This window comes from Poecilia reticulata, linkage group LG1 (genome assembly GCF_000633615.1).
Source record: "Poecilia reticulata strain Guanapo linkage group LG1, Guppy_female_1.0+MT, whole genome shotgun sequence".
NCBI lineage: Eukaryota > Metazoa > Chordata > Actinopteri > Cyprinodontiformes > Poeciliidae > Poecilia > Poecilia reticulata.
The window spans coordinates 28649670-28673949 of NC_024331.1; the positions used below are offsets into that span (position 1 = coordinate 28649670).

At 35.6% G+C, this 24280-nt stretch overlaps 1 protein-coding gene across 1 annotated transcript in view; it reads right to left on the reverse strand.

Moving 5' to 3' along the window:
- Positions 1-16634, reverse strand: part of vegfc (vascular endothelial growth factor c) — a 42221-nt gene extending 25587 nt beyond the window's left edge. The window contains exon 1 of the mRNA XM_008419325.2: positions 16310-16634. Within this exon, the coding sequence (XP_008417547.1) occupies positions 16310-16429 (120 nt within the window). The 5' untranslated portion in view covers positions 16430-16634. The remainder of the gene's footprint in view (positions 1-16309) is intronic.
- Positions 16635-24280: the final 7646 nt, after the last annotated feature.

The following is a 24280-nucleotide window of genomic DNA, read 5'->3' on the forward strand; positions in this document are numbered from 1 at the left end:
CATTAGAAGTTGTTCTGGGTTCTTGTGTGTGCTCTAGAATAAGTCACCTATGTGCACTTGGAGTTATTTTGGAAGGAAAACCACTGTTCCAGGTTTTCTCCATTCGTGAAAGATGGCTCTTATTGTGATTCACTGGAGCTTCACATCACTACAAGTGTTTTTATAACACTTTCTGCACTGATAGACAGCAAAGTCTTTTGTTCTAACCTGTTCTTTAATGTCTTTACATCAGGACATGTGTTGAATGTTTATGGAGCAGCACCAGTTGGCACCAATCCCATCTTCCCTAAGAAAAGCAATGCCACCAAACTGTAAGTTCTGGAGTAATGGCCCCTCCTGTGGGGTAGGTAGCTGGGTTCGGTGCAGCACATTTCTGTGCTTCTTCAGCTTGACGACTGCTACTTTTCTGCTTCCCTGTGACCTCCCTCAGGGTTGAGCACATCGCCATCCTGTAGGGGGGTCTCTGGTGAAGCCAGATGCAGTCTTGATTTAATAAAATCAGTCACAAAACTAGCACATCATCTCCACATGTGTCTAGCTTCTCCATATGGTCTGCCTGAAATGCTACAACATGCCAGTTGGTGCAACTAACAAACAACTGTTTGATTAATGTAATTAGGGCTGAAACGATTAATCTGTGCTGATTAATTGTGATTAATCGACCATTAAAATAATCGTCAACTAATTTAGTAATCGATTAATTGCTAAATGGAGCATACAGACTCAAAAAAAGGAAATTTACTGAAAAAACAACACTGTCAGAGCAGTAATTAAACCAAAATGGTACAAAAAATACATAAATATTTTCCATTTAAGATAAAAGTAGACCTTTGTAAATATGTTGCATCAAATACTGTATAAAAAACTGTATAAAAAATCTCGTTATTTTTGTATAACAAATTCATAATTTGTTATACAATTATTAATCAGTTAATCTAAAAAATAGTCACCAGATCAGCTCTATACTGTATTAATGTTAAGTAGAAAGAGGTGATTTTTAACATATTGACGTAAGAAGTATTTTTTTAGCTGCAGATGATCTAGAATTCACTAAAAGAACTGCTACGTTACTGCATTTTAGGCAGATTATGTAGAATTAAAACATTTATTTTAGATATAAAATAATCAAAACCTCTTTATGCCACGAGTTAGTCATTATGAAAATGTTTAAGTATTAGTCAAACCTATAACTGCATAATATGGCAAATATAGGTATTTCTTGGTATTCCTTTGTGCAGTCACATTATTTTTGTTCTAGTAAAGTTCTAGCTAGTTTTCCATGTTTATGTTTAACACTTTAAACACCTTACAGAGACAGTGAATAAAACAAACCTTAAGCTTTTTTACAGGCCTTAACAATTAAAATATAATGAAAACTATAATAATGACCATCAAAAACTGAGAGAGAACCCATTGTAGTTGGGGGTTTTTTCTCAGTGCTTGCAATGCAGGATCTTTATCTGGTGATTCTGCTGCCAGTCGGACATGATGTTACATTAAAAACTCTTGATTTATTTCTAATTAATAGGTTTAGTCAGGAATCAAAGCAGAACTTCAGGCAGCTGGAGTTTAACAAATTCATCACTAGTCTGCGTGACTGTTATCTCATTTCCTGACCTTTATTGCAGTTACTCATATGTTATTGTACTATTAATGATAATGATCAATTTAACATTCATACAATCAGAAACAATACTTTTGCTGCAACCAAGGCCATATCAAACACAAGCATACACACACGCCTTTGTATTAGAGGCTTTTCAAACAGACACTCAAGCAAACACTCAATTTCCCACTTGTAATGTTTCCTTTTGGAAGAATGTGTTTATTTACGAGTCTCCACATATTTACACACACACACCTACTGTCCTTCAGCATGGGAAAAAGCCGTCTCTCTGGATTTGTGAACCAAACAATTGAGAGCCTTTAAATGAGACTGTCACCTGACAGATTCTGCTTCCTGCCCTGATACGCCAAGAGGCAGCAGAGACTCAATGGCATTACATCACAGCACTCATTATTTTCATCTTTCTTCGATTGTTTAAAATGGACATTGTTTTAAAATAGTTTTGAAATGAAGGAACCGCTAAGATAGCTAAACAAGATGAAGCGCATTTTGATTGTTTCTAAAATAAACAAACCTATGAGTGTTTTTAACTTATTTTATTAAGTTTTCCTATTAATTTTAATCTGCACACTAAGGGTGAAAAGAATTTGAATTGAATGTTACCAAGAGAAAACACATAATAAAAAGTAGAACTGCGTATTTTCTAAATGTACTACCCTATTACCAAACATACAGTCTGAAAAGGAGTATGAAGGTTAATTTATTTAATAATACACCTTTTCCATTCACACAGCTACACATACATACACACACACACACACACACACACACACCCACACACACACACACACACACACACACACACACACACACACACATACATACATATTTTAACAATATTATAAATAAAAAATTATTTGTTCTTTGAATGTATTTTGCTTTGTCAACAAGTTGTTTCTCCAGACAGTTATTGTTCTGTTCTGCTGTTGTTGACGGTTGGTGGTTACCATAGCAACCAGTAACTTACAGCTCCTCCTCCTTTTTCCGTTGCTGTCTTTAACTGGTACGCATTAGAATCAACTCTGTTTTTTTTTTACAAGTATTATATTTGAACATATGTTTTAGACAAATTTAATACTATACAGCGTTTCATGAATAATTTGGCTATGTTTTGCTATGTTTTAATATTGTCCATTTTAGCTATGTTTAATTTTACAGATATTAACTCCTGCTAACTGCTCATTGGGAGCTATTGCTTTATAGTTTGTATTTACAGTTCCGTTATATATTTCATAAAATGTGTGCATAACCGAGAGCAACGGAAAAAAAGTAAAGTTTTGTGACTTCATACCTTTTCGTAGGCAGCCTGGCGCCGACTACAGTGGTACAGTACTGACGTCATAACAGACGTCAGTGCTCTTAAAGTGACAGTACAAGTATAAGTGTTTAACAAAATACATTATAGAAAACTCAAACATTATAATAAAAAAATAAAAGCACATTTTCTAAAGTTGTTACACAAGCAAAAGGGGAAAATACGCAAATAGCAAAAAAACCAACTGCATTAATAAGATTAATTGACGATCAAACTGGCAAAAAATATGCCAATTTGACAAAAAATGCAAAGACAGAAGAAATCTGAGATGGAGTTGCTGCTGAAACAATAGCTTTTGCTAGAACATCCAATATGAAAGATGTTATTAAATAAACCCTTTAAATCCTAAAAACAAAGCTGAAGCATGGTCTTATATCAAGCATTGTCTTATATCTGCTCAAAAGTTCAGGGTCTAACTGTCTGGGAAAAGTGTAAAGATACAATTTCAAAGGTAAAGAGGGAGATTTTAAATCATATCTTCTGTTTGTTGTATCTGATTACATTACATTGACATTTTTTACTGAAAGTACAGAGAAATATGAGGCGCAAGGTCAAACTGATGCAGACAAAAGTCAAATGTTTTTCAGAAACGCCTGAACGTTTCATCATTTGTTTATAGAAAGCCTTCTGAAGTGGTGTCACAAATCCTGAAGGTGTTTATGGATCACGGGAACATAACTCTGTACACACAGAAAAATTAAATGAAAAAAGAAATCACCCAGCAGGCTCCTTCTCTGCAGGATTGACAGCTAACACAAACAGCCAAGTAGCTGGATTTTCCAAAAACGAGGCAGAGCCAACAAAACACTGATGGGGAGCGGAACCCTAAAGAACAGATGGTAAAACACTCAGACACGCAGCCGATGTGGAAAAGCCCTGTCAGATACGCAAACACAAAGAACATCAAAGAAATACGCTTCTTAAGCCACTATATAAAAATGCTTTATGTGCTGCTCACAGCTGACAGTTATTTTATATGACAGTTTGAGCACGAACATAGTTTGTACGTCAGATGATGTGGTTACTGGCATTTCAACCCAGCTAATAAAGAAACATAATATAATATAATATAATATAATATAATATAATATAATATAATATAATATAGAAAAGACAGTAAAAAACGAACATAGTTTGAACATCAGATGATGTGATTACTGGCATTTCAGCCAAACTAATTAACTTATATAATATAATATAATTATTATATAATATACTATTACATTCAATGAAAAAAATAGCATAATTGTTTTATAATACTATTATAACTATACTGTATAATAGTATAATATAAAATAAATATTATTATTGGACGTAATGTTATTACAATAAGATAATAGTCACATAATAACAGATTATGTTAATATAATATGTATTATTATATAATACAAAATATAAGTAACTTTTTTATAATAAACTAATAAAGTTATATAATATAGATTACATAATATCATATATACTATATTATATAACTTTATTAGTTTTATTGAAATGACCACAAACTATGTTCATGCTTAACTGTCTTTCCTATATTATATTAGATTATATTAGATTAGATTAGATTAGATTAGATTAGATTAGATTAGATTAGATTAGATTAGATTAGATTAGATTAGATTAGATTAGATTAGATTAGACATTTAAATTATCCAACGTAATGAATAGCTTTATATTAGATATATTATAGTTGGTTGCACTATTGCATTTAACACAAAGATAGAAAAATAAAAGAAAACATCCTTTTGTTGTCATATTTTTAAAGAGAAACACATTACAATCCATTTGCATAGTTGAAACGTGATCATGCATTTCAAGTCGAAAATCAAATTGTTCTGAGTAACACAAACTGATCAACAACATAAGGCAGCTTTGAAAAAGAATGTTCTCTGCACCAGATCATCTGTCTTTAACTGAACTCCATTCAGAAACGTCACTGGATAAACTTGAGAAACAAATTAAATAGACTCCAAAGTTATTTCAGGGCAACAGATAAACAAAGCCCAACTGTAAGCGCTGCATGAATGGTATTATGTAGCAAAACCTTATGAAACCATTAATATATTCTCATCAATTCCAAAAATTTAGTTTCAATTTGTTTGTTTTTTGTTGTTGTTTTTGTTTTGTTTTTTTACAGAGACTTCACAATCCACTTTATTTATATTTTCGGTTGTGTTTGGTTTTTATTTTGAATATTTTAAAAATCTTCCAATTCCAGTGCCATGTGTTGTTTACAAAATGTAAGCTTATCGGGCTTTGAGCAGGCGAACTTCTATTATGCCATTGTTGTTATACGACTTAAAAATGGTGTCAAAACAACAACATTATAATTTATCACACTAATTTATCGTCCAGCAAAATTTGTTTCAACAACATGTCATGGCACTCCACACCAAAGTATGAGGGAGATAACAAATCCCTTCAACAAACAGTTAAAATGTGTCTTACCATTGCTGTTTTTCCAGTGAAAACGTGTTTTTAGTCTATACAACAAACAATGTTTCAGACTTCATGCATTTAGGGGATATTAAACAGGCATTAGGACACAGAAATAAGCAATCAACAGCAGTCTGCACCCCTAACAGGGAAATATGCTGCTAATTTAATATTGATTGTATATATTTTTAAAATTGGTTTTAATGACTCCAACGAGAATTCACTCACTCAAACTGATCGATGGTTGCGGTGGTTAAGGGATGCTTATGCATAAATACCTAAATATGTTGTTGCTGAGGTGAAAATCTCAATGAGGCTCAGGAGAAACACTGTGGATGGATAAAAACTTCATTTTCAAGCAAAACACACTTTCAGTTGAGAGATTTCTGTCGTTTTGTTTTTTTGTTGAACTGTTTCAAGAAAGGTTAAAAACTGTTGTATTAGGTTGTAACAACATTAGATATTTACACATAAAATATGTACTCTTGTACAAGATAAACTTCAATATCACAGTTTGGATGTAGAATCACCTATTTTCCTTGAAATTTAATGGATATGGAAACCCTCGCGTGAATAATCTGTGCACTGTGCTGAGTGCAGTTATTTGCATGTGAAGTCGCTAACCGCTGCATTTTTCTTCACCAAACAACCGGCTCAAACCCTGTGGTGTGTTTTCTTTCTCCGTCTTTGTCAGTGTTAGAGTTTAAAATCCATCACGGATGTATTTGTTTTACAGTCGCTGCTGGATAACTTCTTTATGAGCATGGCTGGGGTGTTTAAACGTCTCCCAGTAGTAAACAAGTTGTGACTTACAAGGGCAGACCATGAGACTGATGCAAATAGGGAGAGAGGAGATCAATCTTTTTTGTTACATTTTCATGAATTCAAACCCAGAGGTTGAATTCTGGCTTTTTGTGACATTTCATCGCGATCCTTTTGGCATGTCACAATATTTGTCTTACAGCTGATCTCTTATGTTTAACTGCAATAACCCCTAATGAGCGGCTTTAATGAAACTGTTGTGTAAGTTTAAGGAAAAGGATGTGTTACGTCACATCTGCCCTTGTTCCCTGGTTTCAACAAAGGATCCCTGGTGGTCAATTTCCTTCTGCTACTCTAAATCCCCAACATTTTCCCACACTGTCAGAGCTCTTCTTAACTCTGATGGCTCTTAATTCATGCCGATTCTGGTTTCTTTCAAAACTCACTCAGTCCCTCTTTAAATCATCTCTTCCTCCTCTTCATGATGATTGAGAAGTCTCACCGACCTATGCCACTTTTCAACTTTGCTCCCCCCGACTAAGGAATGCAGAACATCAAATCTGAACACACAACATGGAAAATCATGGAAATATTGGTGTTTTATTATTATTACAGTCTTATTATTAGAGTTGCTATTTACCGAACCTTAGTGACAGTGACAACAGACAGTAGAAATAGGGCTGAACAATGAATCAATAAGAATATATATCGCAATAGACATGATCAATATCAATAGATAATACATCTGATAGTGTTTAATATTCACTGAACCACCTAGCAAAGACTTCAGCTGCTCACCCTCTCAAAATGAGCTAAGCTAGGTAGATAGAATCAACTGACTCGCTTGCTCCTTGGTTACCTAGCAACTCACTCACTCTTTGGTTACCTAGCAACAACCTGTAGGGTAATTTGCCCACCATGCCTCACAACTGTAAAAATATTAAATAAAAGCTTGGCATGAAAATTGTGGATGAAACAGGAAAAGTCACCCCACCAGTTTGGCAGGATTTCAGATATTTAAAGCAAAACATCTAAGCAATAATTATCAATATTGACTGAAATGGTTATATCGTGATACGTTTTTCAGCCATATCTTCCGGCCCTCAGTGGAAGCGGACCAGTTGAGGCAAAATATCAACATTTCTATCTGAGTATATTTCTGCAACAAACTGCTGATCAGTCACACAACACGCAGCTCTGGTGAAATATCACAACCAGGGTCTGGAGTCGAGTTCGATAGGCAAATGGTTCCTTGCAAACAAAATGATGCAATCTTCGTCGCATGTCTGTACATCACTGGGAGCCAATTTTGGCACTTCGAATTAAGTATGCAGGAGCCTTGAAGCTACAGTTTACACTATCTGTGTTTCCATTGACCAAGGAATTGTGCTAATTGAAATTACAAAAATAAATCCAATTAATGCAAACACTATAAAATATGCAAAATCTGAAGGTATTTAGAAGAAAAATGCATCTAAGCCTCTCAGCTTTGAAAATCTGACTTCACTATGGACATTGAAAGCACAATGATCAGCTTTCTCCCAGTTTCTCTCATTCACTGCTTCTCCACACCTCCCATTCAGACACACAGAGCCCAGAACCTAGTGAGGTCTACGGGTCAGTCTTTGGAGGGTCCAGCACCATTGGTTAACCTTCACATGTCAAAACATGAATGAATGAGCTCTCGCATACTTTGAGTTCAAAGAGCATTGAAAGTCAGAAAGGTCTGCGGTAATCCTGAGAGGTCAGAATGAGTTCCTAAGGACTGGAGCTTTAGTTTTTAGCTATTTAGTCTATATTTGCTCCAGATGCCATTTTTTCCAAACAGGATTATTTCACAATGATTACACCAACCGATTTCAGATGCAGACAGACGGAATAAAGTTACAAAATGCAGAGGAAAGAATCCAGGGAATAAGTAAAAGACAGAGACCAAGAGGGAAATGCAAACAGAATCAAGATATTACACAGAAGCTTTTATATAGAACCTGGTGAAGAAAATGACATCATGGCTAAAGTCAGTGGCTAATTGATGCAATCTACCACAAGTTGGAGTCATTATGCTTTATATGGGTAAATGTATATTCATTACATACACATTCAGCGTAATGTCGCTTTCCTACACAATTTGGCTTGATTCTCATCTCCTTTCAGGAAATGTTAACTTTATACCATTCACTTGGATTCCTCCAGTAGAATTTCTACCGGGCCAATCGGTGAACAGCAAAAGTTGTGAATGATGACATTAATTTTCTGCGTTGTTTTAAGACTCCAGTCTGCCTGTAGTTTTAGCAATGTCAGCGAAGGAAGAGGAAGTGAATTTCTTCCTAGCACGAACAGGCACATTACATACATCAGGGCCAAATGTTAGTGATACAAAGCGAAAAACATGGGGCTGGTTTTTACCAGGCATGTAATTTAATTAGTTTGCAGTGACTATAGATGCATTTGATGCTTAACTGATCTTAAGAGTTTTGTCCTGTCATCAAAATATTCACTTGAAGTCTGCTCAGTTGATTCTGAGTCATATCAGACGTCCATATCAAACTCTTTTTGGGTCGCAATTACAATGCCAACGCAGCTGAATTGGTTCCCAAACATTTTTCAGGTAAAGATTCTTCATGTCCATTTTAAAATATTGCTGCTGCTGGTAACTCCAACAATGTAACTTAAAAAACTTGTTTATACTGTTTTGTCACAATTGCATCCTCTGCTTTGAAGTTTTTCACTTGAAGTGTAACAATAAAACCCCAGACAGATGTGAAGGGAGATCAATAGAACTGATTTTCATAAGAACATAAAAATGACTAAGTGTGTGATATACAACAGAAGAGGGAATTATGAACTACAACAGGCAGGCTTTAATTATCAAAGAAACTAAATAAATTCTGAGGACACCAGAAAAAAAGGCAAGAATAATGTTTAAACTGTTTTATGCTTTTGTATCCATAACAATCATAAATAGAGCAACTTCAATGTCTGACCAGAGGTCAGGAGAAAGCCTGAAACAAACCCTTCATCCTGTCAGAAGATTGTTTTTCAGTTGCACCAAAAATGAGATCACCTGTTGATTCTGCTTCTTATCTGAACCACAAACTCAACTCTTTCAGGTTGTTGGGGTTCTGTTTGCTTAATCACCTTGGAGCTTAAAGAAACAGTGAGAAATGGCACCAGATGCTACATCGAAGCTATTTTTTTGCATGTTTTTAGACGTGTGAACACACAGATTCTTGAATCCATGAAATACTTCCTAATATATGTTATGAAAGGAGAAGTAGACTATAGAAATGAGTCAAAAGCAGCACTGTCTGTATAAAAGAAGGTCCAATGGACTCCGGAGCACGTTGCTGCACTCTTGGCTGTAAATCTGGAAAGAAAATACAATCAAATGGTTGAGGTCTGGAAGCATTTTGGAGATTAGAAGAAAAAGAAAAAACAAGATGGAGTTAGTGTGATGCTGAGTACAGCAGCACCTTGGTCTTAAAGTCTGTGAGGGTTTACAGGATCAGCTCATAGTGAGTGTACCACCAGTCACTGGCCCAACATGTCATCTTTTCTAGTCCTGTTAATGACCAAATTACTTGACTTAGATGTGCTGAAGAAGAGAAATATCTGAAGTTTGCACAAAAATGGTTTAACATTGCATATAAAATAACACAAAAGACTAACTAGACCTAAGAAACATTATTAACTAGCATCACTAAGGAAGGACTGAACTAAAGTAAAACAGAAACAAGACTGATCTAATAAAAAGGAACTAGAATAATCACAACATTCTAGCAAAATCTGAGTTAAATTCTTGTTTTGCTGTGTTTCTGCTTTGAATTCACAAAGCACATGGCAACACAGAAGCACTGAGTCAAACCACACTTTGTTTGCTCAAAAATCAGTGATTCACACCATACCCACATGGAGGGGGCTGTATTTTTCTGTTTTTCATTCATGAATATAAAATTAATCGGATCATTGGCAACATATTGACTTTCTACATTAGACAAGTGAGCTATACAAAAACAACACAATATATATTTTTGTTTTAAATATCTGAACTACTGCCAAAATTGGTAATTTAAAAGATTTTAACAAGCACATTAATGTTAACAGGGTTAATATATCTTTAATGGTACAGAGGTTAACCAACAAACAGAACCGCTACTCTCGGAAGTCAGCATGTTTTATTTTCTAAAATGCTCAACAGGAAATTGACTTTCAATCCATTGTTGATTTGAAAAGCACTTATGTAAGTCTACAAGCTCCACCTTCTTGTTGCAGCTTTGAAATTCCACAGATTACTCCATTTGACAAGAAAAGCACAAATTTAAGTAATAGCATAAAAATAGACTGTGTTTGACATTATGGGATAATTTCCTGCCTTTCTGGCAACTACAACCTTGAAATGTGCAACACATCAGCAAATACCAAAGATAAAGTGTTCTGATAAAGTGTTCTGATAAATATGCCAAAGCGAGGAAGTGAACTGCATAATATATGAAATTATTTGTAGCTATCACCTTTCATAGTAAATCTTAATAGTGTATAACTGATTTTTCAAAGCCAATATCTGAGGCAGAAAGAGGTAATTGGTCAGAGAAAAGCAGTACCAAAAGCTGAAAAATACAGTAGTTCAAAGTGGAGAGATAAGAACAGCGCTAAAATATTTGGCAAAGTCACAACATTTGCACAAGAGGCAAATCTGAGGCCAAATCAAATCTTAAAAGGTTGGCAGCTAAATCACATTTGTTAAGACATTCTCCCAAAAAAAAAGTCAGAAATAAGCAGAAAGCATTCTGAACGATTCATCGAAAATAATAGTCAGACTTAAATGTACATCTGCATCTTCCAGAAATTGATCAGCTGAAGTTTCTGAGTGAAAAGGTTTTGCATAAAACAACTGATTTATTACAAATTCTCAAGGTTTACTTGATCAGTCCAGAACAAACATTGAATAGCTGTCTGTTAACAGAAATAATAACATCTTAATCTCAATAATAACATTGAAAGTCATTCCAAAACCTACAAACTACCTCACAACCTCAAATATATGCAACAAAAATACAGCCAACAATGTCAATTCATATTCTATTGTCGGTTAAACTCAATATGTTTTAAATGGTATTTCTTTCAATTAATAGGGGAGTATAGCAAAAATAAAAATGTTCAGTTTGATGCTAAACATTAGGCAGCTGCTGTATAGCCAATAATGACTTTACGGCGCCTAACTTAAAAAAAATCAGACCAAGTTTCAAAGCATTTGCTAGGCAACATGAGGTCAATGCTTTGAGGGAATGTTCCTCATTTCCAGTAGGGCAGCAGATTTAACCCCTTAGTAGAGATCAGAGGAAAGGCATCAACGTGAAGTTACTGCAAACCGTATTGGAGCCATCTGCATGTTTTCTGAAAAATTTCTGTCGTTTTTTTTTTTGTCTAAATACATATGTAGCAGGGTTTATTTTAACAATATTATAAATGTAAAGTTTGTCAAAATGTGCCTATTTATTCTTTGAATTTATTTTGTTCGGTTAAGAAGTCGTTTCTCCAGACATTTACTAATGATTTAAGTTCTGCTGCAATGCTCTTGACGGTTGGTGGTTACCATAGCAACCAGTAACCGACAGCTCCTCCCCCTTTTTTCTATTGCCGTCTAACTACTGTTGGTGTTTTCTTTACAAGTATTATAGTTTAACATATGTTTTAGACTAATTTAACCATATGCAGCAATTTAGCTACGTTTTGTATATGTTTTTAACCGTTATCATTATTCATGCTGTATATTTTAGCTATGTTTCATTTCACAACTGTTAACTGCTGCTGCTAACTGCTCATTTGGAGCTGCTGCTCTGTAGTTTGTTTAGGGTTATTTATTGTATTTTATCAACTTTATTTCCTCTTTTGTTAGCATAAATAGTGAACCTGAGTTGTGAAGTCAACTTACTGGATCTGAGACGAACACAGAAGAACATTACGTTCATCCTGTTACATGAAGTACCAGCCGTATAAAACACACACACACACACACACACACACTACCTGGCAGCTGCTTACATGAGTTTTCCCTCTGACATTAGGGATGATCCGGTGAAATTCCTCAGTAAGGAGAACTTTAAAGGCAGGAAAGAAACTCATCATCCCAATTAGGACTCTACTGTGATCAAATAGAAACACTCATCTTCTCCTTTTGGCTTGCTCTGCCTCACACACTCATACCCCACACACACATCCACTTGACCCTTGTGACACCTGTCTCTGTTGGCTCTTTTCACTGACTAATTTGAAAAGACCCCCTCCTAATCCTGCATCACCACCACCAGCCCACCCAGCCACACACACACACACACACACACACACACACACACACACACACACACATCCCACTGCCAGGATGTTCCCTCCTCACTTGAGCTCCATCATGCAAAGTTTAATTTAATTCACTTTAATCTGTATCTTTTTTCAGCATAAGGTTAAACCTTTTGTTTGAGTGGTTGAACTCAGAGGGTGCATTCACGCCAGACGTGTTTGGTTCACTTTAATCCAAGTCCACTTTGTAGAAAGTCCGGTTCACTTGGGGAGATGTGAATCAAACGCTGATGCGGACCAAAAAATTGCAAACTCTGGTCCGTTTACAAACCTCAGTCTCGGTTCAGCTAAAGTGAACTGTGATGGTCTTTGAATGCATATGTGAATGCCAAGCAGACTGGTGACCGCGGATGACAGCGCAGGGCATTCTGGGTAAATACAACCAAAACAAACAGGCAAGTCGAGTGCTAGCAAGAGAAACAGCTCCTGGTCGCCTTGACAAAGACAAAAGAGAAATCCCACAACCGCAAAGACTTGAAGCAACTCCATTTTTGTCGAAGAAGAAAGTTGTCTTCTTCAGATATTTTCATGTAGTTTCCTTCAGTAGTTCTTGGTGCAGCGCCACCACAGGCCAGGGGGGGAACAGATTTAACAAAAGGTTTAGTTTGAAAGTGAACCGCAACAGCTAAAAAATGGAACAAATGTTGCAATTTTGGTCCCAATCAAACCGAGTCTACCGGACTACCAGATGAAAACCTGACTTTAAGACTCGTACTTAAGTTGCTTTTAAGTCACAAAAATAAACAATTTCGAACTCAACTTAGACTTGAGACTTGACTTGGACTCTTGGTCTAGGACTTGAGTCATTTATTTGCATGCCGAGTGAAAGGAAGCTCCAGCTGCTGCAGATGTTTTACTATGAAAGAATGACCTTATGGGTGGATTATTATGGGATGTTTGTGGCTCATAATCTGTCCATATTAGATGTAGCTTCATTCAGATTGCTCTCCTACTGAACGCTTTATTAACCAACTTTGGATGGTTTCAGAAACAAAAATAAATGTAACCAACTCCTGAGCCTGAGCTGCAACATTGCATGGACCCTTCCATCTGAATATTTAAAAAATAAAAGCACTTTCCTGTTCTTTTCATTCAGAATTTGGAAGCTCTTTGAATTACTTTCTAAGCTTTGTTCTCATTCAGTGTGTTGTAATTTATACCACAAAATTAAACATAAGAACTTGAAGCAATATTTAGTACCATATATAATGAAGAACTGGACAATAAACTTGTTAACAGTTGTTGCAAAAAAAGAATTTTTTTTTTATATTAGGCCAAAGGACAAGTAGTACAGGTTTGGAATGCAGGAAAAGACCTGACCTAGATGCTGTGGATTCAACAAGTGTTGAAATGTTTACTTCTAATGTCAGTCATTAGAGACTCGAGACCTAAATTGGATTTGGAGAAACTGACTTGTGAAAATCTCTGGTTGAAACTCACTTACAAGACTTCAGATGAACCAGAACAGACTGAACGGATCAGAAGGGCCGTGATAAGAAAAGCACAAATTATCCAAGACGTGCAGCTTATCTAACCCTAACCCTTTAAGGCAGCTTTAACATCAGACCAAAGCAAAACTCTGTTTTTTCTCCAAAAGAAATTCACACGTGTCTCTGAATGTAAACAAAAAAAATCTTCTGACCCTTTTAGCTGCTTTTTACTGCATTGTTTGACCTTGTAAAGGGATTTTACAGCAGACATAGTGGAAGCTGATGGGGACTGCAGCTCCCCCTTGTGGTGGCTAAAGGATACAACAGGCTACATCCTGTTTTAGGCAACAATATAAACAAAACAACAATTTTTTAAAAATAGAAACTATCTGTCCTGGCTTTTGTTACAATTGGAAAATTGATTGTGATGAGATTTCTCCTGGTTTCAGTTTCCATTTAGATGAAAAAACAAAACGTTGCTCTTTCAGCAGCTTGTCTTCTTGACCTCTGTTTTGTTCTAACATAACGGTTCTTCCTGTGCTGAGTTTTAGATTACCTGTTGACACCTGAAGTAACCACCACCTTGTGCACCAGGCTGCATATTATTTCTTCCCAGAGTTATGCGGCTATCCGGGTTTTAAAAATAAATTAAGCGGTACTGAAATCCATCCTAAGTAGACTCAAGCGGGTAAAATTAGGGAAAACATGAAACTGATGACATCATCTGCAATTAAGCCACATTTTCCACACTCTTCTCTTTCTTTTCCATCATCATGATATTCACACCACTTTCTTTGGACTTTAAAGTCCACCCAACCGGTCAAATACATTCCAGGAATTCGGGAATGTTATAGCCTAACAAAAGATGCATCCAAGCTATGATTTACAATAGTTCATACATTTAAACTGATGATTGCAATTCCATATGTTGTGCAGCTCTAGTTATAATGAGTCTGAATTTGACTGTAATTGAAATGAACTGTTGTTAAAAAAAACCTGGTAAATAAACTAAAAATGGTCAAAGTTTATTTAAGTTAACAGAGGATTGATTCATATACTTCAATATAGCTAAATTATATGGCTTTATATTATTTATTTAAGTTGGAATTATCTCAGTTGCATCATGTAAGTAGACCCGACTTTACTTTGCTTGTCTCGGACCTTTAAAGCAGCCGCTTTAAAAACAAGATTAAAACATGGACTTTAACTTAAAGGGTATCTGTTGTTGCTACATATGTTAGAAAAAGAAGGCAGAGAATGTGTGTTACTAAGAATATTGACAAAAAGTTTCTTAACAGACTTGCTGTCTGCACTTTTAACACAACAGCTTCTGAAATGTAGACACACAATTGCTGCAAATAACATAGAAAAAGAGTCCAAATTAAATCACTAGCCATGAAAAAGGTGAATTTTCTACATTTTTGACACATCAACTTTGACTAGCAAAATAACGCTTCATCCCATGACGTTATCACCCAAACATGGAAGTGGAGAGATTTCAAAATACATATTGACAAAAGAACATTTTATCCTCATTTACATGCTTGTTTGCCTATATTTAACATATTAGATGCTTGAAACAACACCTTGGAGGTGTGCAGGTACAAACATCACCTCCAGCCGGGATTTTATTATTGCACTCATAAACAGAAAATCTAAATAAATTTACATTTCTAATCATATTTAACAGATTTTCTGCATCTTTGTTTCTATGGCATTTATGTTTGTTTATTAACATTGATTTTGATAGCTGCGTGCTTTATAACCTGTTTTTATGATTTTGAAACTAAACAAATCTATTTCTCTGACTGGAAAATGTACATTTTGATACTTGTAAACTGCAGATTGCAGCTCTCAGCAAGGATTTTTATCCAATTAAGTGAAAGTTAATCATTATTACTATCATAATTGTTATTTTAATCATTGGTGTCTGATGAGAAATACCAAAACACGCATAAACCCAAGAGCCACAGTTTCTTCTTCTACTGCTTTCTCAGTTGGACAGTAGAGGCATAATCCCACTGAGCATCACTTCCAGTCCACTGAACCAGTTATTGCATCGTTTCCCTGAAAAGGTCTGCTGAGTGTTTGGGGGGGAAAAAAAATATTTCAATAAATCTGTGACAAAAACCAGGCCGTTTTGAGTGATAAAAGAAGAGAATCAGAACAAGAAGCACAGATGTTTTGTTATTCAAACAAAAAAAAAGAAATATTCAGCATTCACAAACTGAAATCATGCCAACACTTTCTGCTCTCCCACAGTGAGACTCCACAAAGAAAAGCTCTGGGATTATGAGTGAGCACATGATGGAGCGTGGGGGTCCACAGTGGGCCAACTGCGCTACAAATTTCACGCACAGACAAAGTTTCTCCTCCAACTAAACTCACCGGCTCGTCCATCGGCTCCTGCTCCGCGTACTCATCATCATAGTCTCTGTGGCTGAAGTCGCTCGCCAGGTTAGTGTAGAGCAAATATGCCAGAAACAGAGATATTCCCAAAAGGTGCATGTTTATAAGACGTCTGCGCAAGTTTGTGATCCAAGGCGCATAAAGAGGGAGATTGTTAAGTCTGAATGTGCGCCGCTGCGGCTGATCAGCCTCTCACATTTGGCCCCGCTCCCTCTCTTTCCTCTTTCTCTCGCTGTCAAGGTCCAATTGTTGCTCCGCGGAGGGCCGGCAGCATGTGTATGGGAGCCGCTGCGGATGGAAGCCCGGTCATATGGAAACAGATAAATCCGCAGGGTCAGCGGAGACTGTCGCGTCAATTTATCGCAGAAAAACCAACCGCATGTGCCTTCAAAATAAGAGCCCAAAGGTGGGGCCCCCTTTTAAACAGCAAGAGGACAGATGGAGGAAAATACTCCCCAACATGTTCGGTTTGATTCGCTCAGAGGTGGGCAGAGTTACCAAAAGTAGTACTCAAGTAAGAGTAGCACTACTTCAACATATTTTTACTCAAGTAAAGTAAAAAAGTAGCCATCCAAGAATAAAGTATTTGTTATAGTACTGAAAACTGATCACATTAGAAGTTATTTAATATTCAAAAAGTGACATAATCAGTCAAACCAAATATAAAGTTAAGTGAAAATGTTGGTATTTTAACGATAAAGATTACAATAATTCATATAAGTGACAAAAATAACAGAAAAATTTTCAAAAAATGTTTCTCAATAAAAATGTATGAAACTTTAACAAAAACTGCAGGTGTGTGTCTGTTTCTAGTGAATTTTTTGTTAAAACATGTTTGTTTTTCATTCAGTGGGTAGAAATACAGAAATTTTACTCAAGACTAAAAATACTTCATAATACTTCATAATACCACTGCAGAAGATCCTTCCTGCACAGCCATCACATTCACCTTCATTACTCTTTGAAGAATCTAAATTAATGGGTTACAACAACATTTAATTTCCCTTTGGGAGTAATAATAAAGTATTTTTTATTCTAAATTTTATAAAATTACTCAAGTAAAAGTAAAAAGTACAGTGTTGTAAAAAATACTCCGTAAAGTAACTAAATAAATCAGTCAGATTTAAATGTATAATAAGGAAAAACAAACTTGTGTGTAAGATACAGGAACTAGTTTTAAGTCAATAATTCCTTAATATTGATGAGAAACTTCTTGTTCAATTGGCAAATTATTTCACTTACACAAGATAGTTTTTCCTGTGCTGTAAGTGAAATAATCTGCCTCTCTATTCATCTAATAACCCAGTAAATCACTAGTTTGGTATCAAGAAACATTTTTTCCAGAACATATTTGATCTTTGCTTTGTTAAAATCAGAATTTCTGCAGTTGATTAGAGGACAGAGAAGCAGTTTATCTTCACAAATCAGAAAACTTCATCACTTCTCTTCCTAATGAGTAAAAGTATAAACAACAGAATGTAAGCAGGTTCAGCTAAAGAACATTTGCCTAGCATGCTACAAAGTGAGAGAGTTACTGTACAGACCTTGAGGAGAAATGTAATACTGACACACATGCATGCATGCAGTGGAGAAATGGAAACTTCCCTCTGTGTAGGGGGTCATGCTCCATCTACAAGTCTAGCAGACTTTGTTATTGAAGAATAATGTGTTGTGAGGGGCCACACTGCAGACATGTTAGGGGATATGAAGTCCTTCAGCATGACCAGCATTCCACAGGACTACAACATACATAAACAAATGCTCACATTTGCAAAACACACGCACACACACGCTCAAACACACACACACACACACACACACACACACACACACACACACACACACACACACACACACACACACACACATTAAAATCAAAGCAGACTTATTAAAAAATGTCTCTTCACACAACCATTCAGAAGGCAAAACTTTCAAGCTCAAACTTGTCTGAGATTCTATTGTCAAGAAGTTTAAATTGTTTTAATTTTTAAATAATTAGACTCATCTTGCATTTACAGCTGGTATTAATAGCAGCTGTCTTGTGTCCTCTGATGTATCGATGCTGACCTGGTGCACAGCCTCATTGCTAGCATAACGGCTATCGCTAGCATGTTGACCTTCATTACACCTGTTCAAAAGCTAAATTTAGCTAAAATACTAATGTTATCTTCAATGGAAACATTATCATGTCTACATACACTAATTGGTGTGAATGGCAATACATTTTGTGATTTTTTTTCCACCGTGGAACAATTAAACACAGATTAATGAACAATTTATCTATTTAACTTTATTTAGTCAGGTTGTCCCATTTAGAGCCAATGCCTCATTTACATTTCTTGACAGAATTAGTCAACTACAAACAATCGACAAGGTTTAACAATCGCGTCGACTCCTGGGTCAAACCTCAAGACTGAGGTTTTCAACTCTCCACATGGATAATATTCTAAAGGTCTAAATTTGTCTAATATGGACAGTCAACGAACAAAACTGGGAGTTTCAACAAGAAATTATTGTCATTTTCACATGAAAACTGCTTTTAGATAAACACATAAAGCTTCTGATACTGAAAAAGCCCTGACTTTCCTCAAAGATGAAAGCATCAAAAGTGTTTGCATTTATTTATGACAATATTTTTGAATGGAATGAGAATTTGGATTGTCCTGAAATTAAAACAAACTGTGGAGGTTGAGGTGTTTTTTGCTGTTTTTTCTTTAAATCCGTGGGTTTAGTGCTGAAAGCTTGAATATATGTGGGACCACATGGGGATAAAACCATTATTCTTGATATAAAGAGCTGATGGTTCGACTGAGTAAAAAACATCTTTAAAAAGAAATGTGGGGATTGCATCTGAAGAGAAACATGAAGGTTTAATGATTACTACGTTTAAAGTTGTTAGAGGGTTCGCTTATTTTTTAAACAAGTACTATAAAAGTAGATTGATTTTTATTGTTTATTTTCAAGATAATTTATGAATGTTGCTGTTTTTACAGTCAAAATACACATAAATACCTTCAACAAAGGTATGATGATGATCATAAAACTGAAAAAAAACCACATATGTCGTAGTTCTTTACACATAAACCACATTTAAGTTGAAAGCTGGAGTAGTTTGGTAAGGAAACTGAGGCCATTTTCAAATGTTTTGCATGTGACAAATGGAAAGCGGTAATTAGGTGTGAAATTTAATTTAAAAATAACATCTCCAGTTTGTATTCCCACACACATGCAATAATTAATTATGAGGAAAGCCTGTTATGGGTGAGATAAGCCTCCTTTTGTTAGCTGGTTGACAGTTAGACGACATTAATTAGCCCGGGTCAAAGGAAGCAGGTCAATGACCTGAATAATGGCTGCTTGTTTGGAGCTTTGGATCTGTGTCATGTCTTTGGTTTCATTTTTTCTTTGGTTTCATTTTTTTTAACTATGTCATATACCATGCAGAGTCATGAAAAAATGTTTTTTGGGGGGTTTTAATTAGTTTTCAGTACTGCCTTCAAAGATGATTGTGTATAGAAATGTATGTGAAAATTAAACAATTAAACAATTCACTTATGTTTTTGTGGTCCCATTTATTTTGTCTGAAACTAAAGAAAAAAGTTTAGGTAAAGACATTTTGCTTAAACTGTTATATTGTATGATTAGGGTGATCATTTGTTTTGCAAAATTTAATATAATTTCTGATTTTTAAAACATCTAAGTCTGGATTGTCAAACTCAATTTCATTTTGGGCCAAATCAAGATCATGAATGTTGTTAAACGAACAGTTGTGCCAGAATCTATTGCTAAAACCCGTTAACAAGCTGTTAAAATATAAATAAATTCTTAAAATTAAATGATATTGAACATCTTTTCAGTCCCTCCAGGATTTTGTGATTGTTTCTGGGATATTTTGTAATAAAAATCAAAGTGTTTGTGGTACTAATTTAGAAATATTTTCACTTGTGTATGAGATGTGACTTTTTATTACTTGTCATTATGATTATAACTTGTCATCATGCTATGCTGAGGTAGCTGTTTCGTAGAAGAAACATCAACCTGCAAGTGGGAGTAAAATGTCACTTGGATCCAATATTTTCCACCATTTTTGCCAGAAATCTGCAATAAAGTCGCAATTCTGCATCAGCACCAAAAAGTGCAGGGATTTGTTGATTTTGCATGAATTTCCACAATAATTCACAGGAAAGTGGAGGGACTGATTGATGTAATTTGGCAGTAAACAAAATAAAAACTGCTTTGATTTGATTCATAAAATAAAATTTAAGCACAGTGTTGCCTTGACGGTTCTGTGTATGTGTCTCTTTAGAGTCTAGAGGGCCACATAAGAAGCAGTGGCGGGCCGGATTTGGCCCCCTGACCTTGTGTTTGACACGTGATATAAATCATTTCCATAGTTGCATCTTACTGCCTGTTGGATGGTCAAATAAATGTCTCATACCCTTCAAAATAAAATATATCGAAGGGGATAAGAATTGATATACACTTAATGAATCAGGTTTGACCTTTCACCTAGAAAAACGGGAAAACAATGCTTTCCTTGATTCTCAGAAAATATGTTTTTATGACCTCACCAGGTTTTACTTTGTATGAAATCCTGTCAAAGTTTCTTTTTTGAATGAATTTGTGTTTAGTTGGAACTGTGAAGATTAAACTCTGAAATGTGGAATATTTATTCAGTCGAATGTTTTGAACTGTTTCATAGTTTTGTCATCTGCAGTGATGATCTGTTAAGATTTTAACTCTCTAGTGGATTATGAAGAATATGGGTTGACCGACTGTGATATTCCTCTCCCAAAACTTTTATTGTTATTATTCAAGATTCCAGTTTTGCCTTGGAAATTTGCTCAAAGTCACCTTATGAACTTCTTTTTAAGGTGACTTTTTAAAATGAAACAATCAAGATAAATGACTGAACGAACTAGAAAATAACTTCCAGTCTCAGGAATATTTCAGCCGGACCTGTAAACTGAATTTAGAAACAGGATTATGATTTAGCACATGAGGTAATCCAGTCAGATTATTAACTGAGCCAATAGTCCAGATTCAGACCACAGACGTCTCTTTTTATTCCTGTTATATTGTAGCAAAAACTGATGAAAGAAAACTTAGTTATGAACTTTGGCTTCATTTTCTGCTTTCTTCCAAACTTTCTCATCTTAGTCTAAAAAGCTGTGTTAGTTTTTTGTTTGTCTTCTGCTAAATTAGGTAAGTAAATATATATAAATTGTATAAATAGTAGGTTTGGTGTTTTATTAGTTTAATTACAGTTTCCATGGATTCTTAATTGAAGTGTAATTTTCTTTCATCAGAGCTGAATAAATGTTTATCTTGACAAATCTTCCAGTTTGAAAAAAGGGAACATTAACACTTCAATGATTCAGGCTTTTTGGGGAGATGAATTGCTGAGAGTGTTTTTATTCATATTATTATGTATTGGTATTTTCTACCAATTTTATAATTGTCTTATTTTTTTCCAGATTTTATTTTGTCTCATTATTCCCTGTGATGATGTGATTGTCGTGAAGCACTTTGGTCAACTGAGTTTGTTGTAAAAGTGCGATATAAATAAACTTTGACTTGACTTAAGATGTAATCATTATTGGACTGGTAAATAATTATTTTTGAGTGTGATAAACTAAAATTAATTTATTTAGATGAACTTAGACTGCAGTCTGATGCTTTGTTTTCCATTTTCAGCTGGATAGTTCTGTATTTACCTAAACGTGATATTATAACTGCCGACGTGTTTTTCATTGGGTAAAAAGTTATGTTAAAAAGAAAACAGCTTCCTTATCAACTTTTATAGCCATTTGATGTCTCAGGTCAAGCTAACTTTAAGCACAGCATTTCAAACTGTGTTTTTCTCTAATTAGTTTTTTCATTGTATCGCTTTAGAAAGTAGTGAACTACATGGATAACTTTGCATATTTTACGGCTTGTTTGCGTGATTATCTCACAGTGTTCCACCATTACAGAAAAAAAATAAGGTTTGTGTTTTTACTTCCACTCTGCATCTCTCCAGATCCCAGTTACATAAACAACAAATCCATGGCTCAACAATGACCTCTTGGTTAGGCAATTAATTGAGCACCCAAACACACAGAACATCTAAACAGTAATAGCTCAGACCCCCCAGAAACAGGCAGGTCAAGGTCCTGTGCACGGACAGCTAATCTCTCTCTCCTTCTGAGTGTGTGTGTGTGTGTGTGTGTGTGTGTGTGTGTGTGTGTGTGTGTGTGTGTGTGTGTGTGTGTGTGTGTGTGTGTGNTGTGTGTGTGTGTGTGTGTGTGTGTGTGTGTGTGTGTGTGTGTGTGTGTGTGTGTGTGTGTGTGTGTGTGTGTGTGTGTGATTATTCCTCAGTGCACCAACTGGAATGCTGCGCTTTTTGTCGTGCAATCACAGACGCTTGTGGAATTTGAACTGATATGAAAATAATTGCTTCACTTTGGCTTAGAGAGATGTTGTAATGAGTGGTGTATTTTCACAGAGTCAGAAGCCGGAAAAAAAAATAATAAAAAAAAATAGTTTTCATCAACATTAATACTGAAACATTTCTACGACCTTCTCACAAATCACAGGTTCTACTTTACTAATAAGGAAAGCTATTTTTCTATTTTCCTATTAAAGTGGTTTTTGTGCATGTCAGTGGTTTTTATGGATCAAGCCATTTTGATAAGTTCATATGTGTGAGACAAACCTGAGGCTATTAATGGTCCCTCCTGGTTTTAAAGTACATAAAAATCCGCATAAATGCGTTCTTGCGTGGCAGAAAATGGATGAAATGTTTTTAAGGTGAAACTGAGGGCTGATTTAAACTGAACGTTGCAGACGTTAGTGTTTACGTCTGGAAATTTCGCGCATGCGCACAACGCTGGAGGTCAAAAAACCCGATTCTTTCACATGTCATCCAGAGGTAGAACAATTCCGTTGTTACGTCGATTCGGGTTTCCCCATCAGGTACGGTTCCCCTCTGCGTCTCCTCGCCGCTCCGCTCCGCCGCGTGCTTCTTCAGCGCTCTTATCTAGACAACTACGGACACCGTGAAGGCTCAAACAACGTGTTTCAGTGAACATAACAACTTTAATAAATGAAACCTGGAGATGTAGGTATGATTCAGTTAATGTGGGCCACAGCAAAGGGAAAAGTAACAGGAAAAAAATGTTAAAGAACAACTCAAAACCACTTTTTTTGGCTCTCTGCGTGGGCTACGCCACACACCCACGCGCGCGCGTAAGATATTGCCATAGCAACTGACAACAACGCCACTATTTGTTTTAGGAATCGGCACACACAAAAAAAAAAAAAAAAACTCGCAAATATTTCAAACACAAAGAATAGAACAGTTTTAGTTACAGTTTTAGTTTTTAGGCTTGATATTTATTTTTGCGATCATTGTGGTAGATTAGCTACTATTCGCTAATCTAACACAACGGTGGTTGATTAGTGTAAACGCCTTCTCTACTGTTGATCTGTCAGAGTTGGTGTGTATGTCGCCTTTTTTCTTTACTGAAACACCCAAATCCACGTCACATCCACATGTGACGGCTGTCAAAGTTAAGCAAGCATGACTAACCTAAACTTCCCTCGCTATTTTTTTTCTCTTCATTAAAATCCTGATCTTTTTAGTTGTCATAGTGTTGACAATTGGTAGCAAAGCACTGCGTCCCTTTGTCTTTTAAATATAATCAAGATTTAGCGCGTTATATCAACAACCTGACAGCTAAAACTAATGATAGTAATCATCAGGAGCAGTGACGTCACGCTGCAAGGGATCCATCGACGTCTATTCAGTTCCAATCAATTAAAAAATACTTTATTAATCCCAAAAGGAAATGACCGTCCAACATTAGATCTGCCTATAGTCTGGAACACTTTAAATCACTCCTTAAAACTCGTTTACATTCTTAGTCATTCACATAAGGCCTGACATTGTAATCTATGGGGTCCCAT